The sequence below is a fragment of the Brachyhypopomus gauderio genome, unplaced genomic scaffold (genome assembly GCF_052324685.1).
Source record: "Brachyhypopomus gauderio isolate BG-103 unplaced genomic scaffold, BGAUD_0.2 sc65, whole genome shotgun sequence".
NCBI lineage: Eukaryota > Metazoa > Chordata > Actinopteri > Gymnotiformes > Hypopomidae > Brachyhypopomus > Brachyhypopomus gauderio.
Window position 1 is genome coordinate 515,001 of NW_027506886.1, and position 6,539 is coordinate 521,539.

General features: G+C 46.2%; 1 protein-coding gene across 1 annotated transcript in view; it reads right to left on the reverse strand.

Annotated features, from left to right (window-relative positions):
- adgra2 (adhesion G protein-coupled receptor A2) overlaps positions 1-3,271 on the reverse strand; it is a 49,892-nt gene extending 46,621 nt beyond the window's left edge. Inside the window, 1 exon segment of the mRNA XM_076989119.1 lies at positions 2,355-3,271. Within this exon segment, the coding sequence (XP_076845234.1) occupies positions 2,355-2,611 (257 nt within the window). The 5' untranslated portion in view covers positions 2,612-3,271.
- Between the last annotated feature and the right edge of the window lie 3,268 nt (positions 3,272-6,539).

Genomic DNA, 6,539 nt, shown 5'->3' on the forward strand with positions numbered 1-6,539 from the left:
AGAGGGATATGATGTATCCCAAACAGCACCTGGGATGGTGTCTAGAAACGCCAGAGGAATGTCAGGCAAAAGAGAAACATCAACATCACTCTGAACATTCCTGGAGCAGAACCTTGAAACGTCACTAAATCTGGGATGAGGACCGCGAAGCAGAAACACACAACCAACAACAGTGTACAGCATCAATACACCAACACAACTAAAATAGATGTAAATATACTCTGAGTAAATATGCTTTACTCTGTACGACAGACATTACGAGCACGTCGTTGTCTGTGTGCATACTCTTATCTCTCACTGGGGGGGGGGGCAGGACTTACCCCGTTCATCTCGCCCAACCTCATAAATGTGTCATACGGTGTGCTTAGCACATGCTCGGAACACAAATAAACGCCGCTAAGAGGTGCGGCTGCCTGCCGCCGCCTCCTGACGCCTCGGTCGCCGCCCACCCAGGCCGCTGTGACATCTCCCCCCTCCCCGTTTTTTAATCCCTTCCTCTGCTTCGCGGCGGGCCAATGTGTCGGCCAGATGTGTGTTCCCATGGAGATGCACTGGCCTGGCCTGTAAACGGGGCTGCCATTGGCCCACTGCTCCAGGGAACAGAGACACTCACTTCCCTCTTCACTTCACTTCTCTCTCTCTCTCTCTCTCTCTCTCTCTCTCTCTCTCTCTCTCTCTCTCTCTCTCTCTCTCTCCCTCCCTCTTTGGCGAATGTTTCCTTTTTACGACACCCATGCGAATGCGAGCGCTGTTCCCACTGGGGAGGGGAGCACTGGGGCATTGTGGGAAGATGACGGACTGGGGGGGGTTTGTTCCAAATGGTGTGGGGTGTTAACGTCAAGCGCATGAAAAATAGGGGGGGTTATGTTTTGATATATGGAGTTTTTTTCACGACTGTGGTCTCCAGACAGGAATGATGGATTCAGTTGAGGGGTATTTTTTTTGGGGGGGGGGGGGGGGTTCTTGCACAGATTCGTTGAGAGATGTCCCTCACTGCTCACTAGTTCTAAGTGCATACAATTCTCCTAATATTACATTATATCTAATAAGGATAGTTTGTAAATAAGCAAATAATGTGTGCTTTATTCATAATCCATAATGGCTCGTATTTGTTCAGGACTGAAGCGACCTCTCGTATTGGCCCAGTTGGTCTGGTCAATCTTCCTTCCTGTACAGAGGGCTGTGGAGATGGACCTGCTCTGAATTTACGATAGCGTTCAAGCAAAAAAGAGGAAGGAACCAGACAGTCATTAAAGCTGAGAGAGAGAGAGAGAGAGAGAGAGAGAGAGAGAGAGTAGGAGAGCGTGAAAAAGATCCAAAATGTGTTTCTGTTTATCCCCCTTTAGTATAGCCAAGTCAGCTGAAGATGAGGGCGGAGCGTGTGAGCGTGTGCGTACGTGTGTGCGTGTGTGAAGGGGGCGGGGTTTAGGCTATGGGAGGGGTGCAGACCCGGGCACGTTTCCTTTCCCTCTGGACTGAAAGGCAGATGGAAAAATGACAGGCCTGTGACAAAAGAGGCTAGCAGGCGTGCTCGAGCCTCCGTCCCGAGCCGGAATCACACACGCTTCCACTTTCCCACCAATCTCAGCCGCATGGTCCTAGTCGATCGCCCTCTTACTCTACAGGAACCAGAAAGGGCTGGATGTTGGAAAAATTAACCATGACACTCACACTTTATTGTCCATCAACTGTTTAAACTGTACCAGCCAAGAAAACAAAAAAAGTCCTTTCATCGCAAGGGATGGGACCAATCATAAATATCATTATCCGCCAATAAAGACCACGTAATTGTACTTTCCTAATGTTAAAACGGGTTTTTTTTAACCATCATGGCAATGTATAGAATTTCATAGGCCAGAGCTTTGATTATGTAGCCTACCTGTCATCATGTCTTAAGATGTACCGACACCATGTGCCAAAACACCCGATTCGTACGTCCGATTCTTTTTGAGAGGGAACCGATGCTGTTCACACGGTGACGCTCTAATTTTAAAACTTCTTAGTGTCCCGTCTGTGGCAGTAACGAGGCGTGCCTTATTTATCTTCAAGCAATTAGACTTAATTTACATAACGCTTTCAATTCACTCATTCGAAATGCCTATAACCGCGGGGTATTCAATTGTTTTAATTATTGAATGTTAGTTTTCGTAGTAAAAACTATGACAGCGCTTTCGGTGCTTATGAAGACTGAAACAGCGTATTAGAGCCACTTAAAGAGTCCTCACACACCCATGGAGACGCTAGCGCGCTGCGTCTTCCCCAACACGCTTAGACGGTGATTTGCTGCGCAGAAACGCACTAGGACGTTTGAGATGATCACACGTGTAAACTGCAACGCGTGTGCCTTAACTCACAGGGTGAAGGTGCGGTTGGGAAGCAGGCTGACGTCTGGGGTTTCCGTTAGCTCCTTCCCGGCGCAGCTGACCCTCTTCCGAGCTCCCTGTGCAGCGTGGGCTTTGATGCGGTCGTCTGCGCAGCTGCAGCCCATCGAGACGAGCTCCGGACACGTTTGAGCAAGCCTGCACTCCGAGGCCACCAGAAGGACCAGCAGGAGAAGCAAACGCCCCCAAAACGGGATGCTGGGTCGCAACATTGTCCCGTTAAGTGACATTTCCGTGCCCCCTAGTCAGCCCATGTCATCAAGCGGGGGCTTTCCTTAGTAATAACCTCAAATAATGTTAACGTGAGTTCAACACTTATAACTAATATCAAAAGGGTCGGGTCACTCCTTTGGCCTTGGATAATCTGACAACGGTGTGCGCCTTAGCTTGAATGAGTATATACCTCCATCACGTCAATAACTAAGTAGGTATACGTCCTCTGCGTCCAATTTTGAAGTCAAGATATGTCCGGCAGAAAAGTGTCAACGGTAAATATCCCTCATATTTCGTTGGATTCCCACTTGTAGCGCATCTTCAAAAATGCGCTCAGACTACATTCGGCGTTCTCCAAAACCACGGTGTAAAAACGCGCTACTCCGTTACTCAACTAATTCAGAAGTTTGTGGCTAGGCTTGTAAGTTATTCCCGTGGTGGTTTTGAAAGCAGTCTGGTGCGAGTTCGCAGAACTGTTTTTGTCCGTAGCCTTTCGGTGTAATTCACAAAATTGCCTTTTGCTCTGACAATGAGTTCCAGTTGTATCCAGCAAATCTCTCTTCTGCAGCCTTAAAGTACTTTTAACGTGCGCCAGGGCCCGTTTGGAGTAACCCCTTGCATAACTTTGAATAACGGTGGAGCGGCTGCGTGTGGGTCTTAATTCCCGAACCTAGCGGTTTTCGTCTGCAACCCTGTCACACTCAAATTCAGTTACTGGCTGAAGTGCGCGCATTCCCTCCCATCGTGCGCGCACAGCCGCAGGGTCCTAGCGCAGATTTGTTTCTATCGATACTTTGGAAAGTCATTTTTCATTCTTGGGATTAGATTAACCCCACGGAAAACTACTCAGCCACCTTCTAAGAACCCAGTGTATTTATAACCAAACCTATTGACCACCAAACCTAACTAAATTCTCTATACAACTCAACGAAACGTATTAAACCGTTTAGCAATACTCCCTAAAAATCACTGCAACCGCAACTAACTAAAATAAAGAAATAAATGCCTTTTAAATCTTCGAGCCAAATAAAATGTTCGATTTGCAAAGGCATTTGCAGCAAAAAAAGACCTATGAGTGTGAGCAGCAGAGTGGACCTGACAGGATGGGGTAACGGACCCCCTACACTCTACATGCTCATGTTTCTAACACATCTGATTCATCTCACACTCCCTTGACAAATAAAGAATCCATTAAAACAGATGTGTTATAATAGGGAGAGCACTAAACTCAGCCATTCAGTATTTCAGAATAAGACGACCAAAGCGCAATATAATGGTTAAACTGATGTAACGTCTCTAATTTTTAAAACCCTCACCTAGTTCATTCAACAACTATTTGTTCGTGAGTGTAATGAACACGTGTGAAATGTGTGAGGTAACGTCTGCTTTAGCTCTCCATCAGTGTTCCAGCATGTTCCCTGTACTCATCTTTCGTACGACAATAGTCACTTTTCTACAGTAGCAGCTCCACAGGGCCGTTACACAAACGAAATGGGGTACACATGTCGGCAAGGCGCCCTGTCAGCAAACCGCCTCTTCCTCGGCTTCAAAACAACACTGTTCACAAATGCTCCGGGGGAAATCACTGCTCCCGACCGGACACCTCTTTCTCGATCTCACCATACGGGTGAAAAGCAAACGTTGAAGCCACGGGAGCTTGTTTTTGTTAGTCCTGTCTGATTTACATCCCTAACTTCAGAAATCCAGGCACTATGACCCAGCTGGGCAGGGTCTGGACGCTGTCAGCGCCTCCACGGAGGCTCGCGTGCGACCAGCCCATCCCAGGCTGAATTAGAGCTGGGCTCCAGAGAAGGTGAGCTAGAGAGAGACCCCCATCACGCTCCCTCGTGTGCCTGTTCGTCATGCTTCTGATATATTACAATCTGGAGATATATAACGAGTTGGTCTAGATTCGTTTCCACACAGTTTGAGGGGGAGACGCCCCACTCACGCCTTACATTATGTGAGAAGCATGAGCAAGAATTATTTTGGGGGTACACGTCTCTGACGTCCACTCCCAAAACTAGGACTATATTTCCATCAAACACCAATATAACTGCTATTAAAATGCTATGACTGCTTCATAAATAGGCCTGTTAAAAATTTGTATGTTCAAAGTACAAAAGTACAATGAAACAAAAAAAAATACTTTATCAAAATATGTATTTCCGTTTTTAAGACAATATCCTGCTCTGAAATATTATACATATGCAAATTTATTGTTTCATTAAACAAACATTTAAAACAAAAAAACAGTAGCCTAGGCCTACCGCACACCACAAGTTATTTTAGCATTTTAGAAACATGTAGTTGATGAAGCGTTGCTTTGTTCCGCTGTGAGCTGAAACCCCAAGAAAAAAAAATATTCCAACATATGCTCTCAAGCAGGCAATTACACTGGTATTTCAACCTTTAGGCCCCAATTAAACACGACGTCTTTGAGTGGCGCAGCCGTTTGAGCTGTAGACCTGCACACTGAAGGTAATGTTCACCCACACTGAAGAAATGGCGCAAACCCCGACATGGAATCATGCAAAGTAGCCTAACTGTAAAGATGTGAAATTGTCCATTTAAAAAGGCAAATTATTCTAACAAAGATCCTCTGTCAAGCGCAATACAATGACTTTCTATTTGGCTTTGACTCAAATCTTGTCACCAGGGGTTCGCTGACAGGCAAAAACGTTAACTCAGCACAAGCTTATTTTAGTTTAGAGAGGGGTGTGGAACCAGATAGGCTACGGACCGCTGGTGTTTATGAGCCGATACTGTCAAACTCCCAACACACACATGAAAGACTTCAGTTCTCAAGTCTTTGATAGACTACTCATAAGTCAACCTTTGTCCACAGCGTGGTCCCAGTAGAGCAAAAACCAGAGTTATTTTATTTCAAACCCACAGGTTTTTATTTAAAATTCGGGACCTTTTGATATGCGAGACGCGGAGGAAGTCGGAAACCCTGGCTCATGCGTAAAAAGAGTGAGACCGCCTTTAGAAAATATGAAAAGGTGTGCAGAGAGAGGAAAAGGAGACCGGGTGCGCAGCTGAAGTTGAAGTGTATTTCATACCACGTTAGGCGGACTGGTGCCATACCAACGCCTGCATGGCTCCTTCATACAATGGGGCAGCTGTATTCTAACTAAAATAGTGGCACCTCGTTTGTTTTTGCTGTACCCGATACTGTACTGCGGAGTGCGGGAGAAACAGAGGTGCGTTTATCCTGCCCGTTAAATAAGGCTTCAAGTACAACACCCCAAGACCCCCAAATCCCCCTCATATGGCGCGCAGTTTCCTTTTAAAATGTCATGTCCCAAACTGCACATTACATCAAATTGTACTTAATGGCATCCAGACAAACTTTTATGTCGTTCCAACATTCTCTCTCTCTCTCTCTCTCTCTCTCTCTCTCTCTCTCATATCGCTGCGCAAGCAATCTCTCCCTCTCTCCGCACCACATCTGGAGTCCATTCCAGGTGGACTTAAGAAACGCGAAGGGAAAGCGCTGAGAAAGAAAGACAGACAGGGAGGGAGGGAAGACTGAAATGAGTGAGAGAGAAAAAAATAAGGCAATGAGCAAGAAGGACAAAAGGTTACACAGGTCACGGAAAGGCCAGGATGATGGCCATGGGCGCGAGCATTAAATGTATAAAGAGTGCAACAGGTGAGATCCTACGCAACCGTTGTTTTCGTTGTGATGACCTCATTCTTTCTTTTGGGACTACTCTGGAGAAATCGTGACTTGAACAGTGTTAACTGATGATAGCTGTGTGGGCTCATGTCCATATATAACAGCTTTAAATCTTTCGATAAAGACGGGAAGAATTACAGCCTGCGGGGATGCAGGTGCAGGATGTTGACGCGCCATTATTGCGTTATAAAAGTGTCCTGAAACTCCTGTGTAAGACAGTCCAGACAGCTGCTCGCTTCAGCATGGCTGGGTCAAAAACA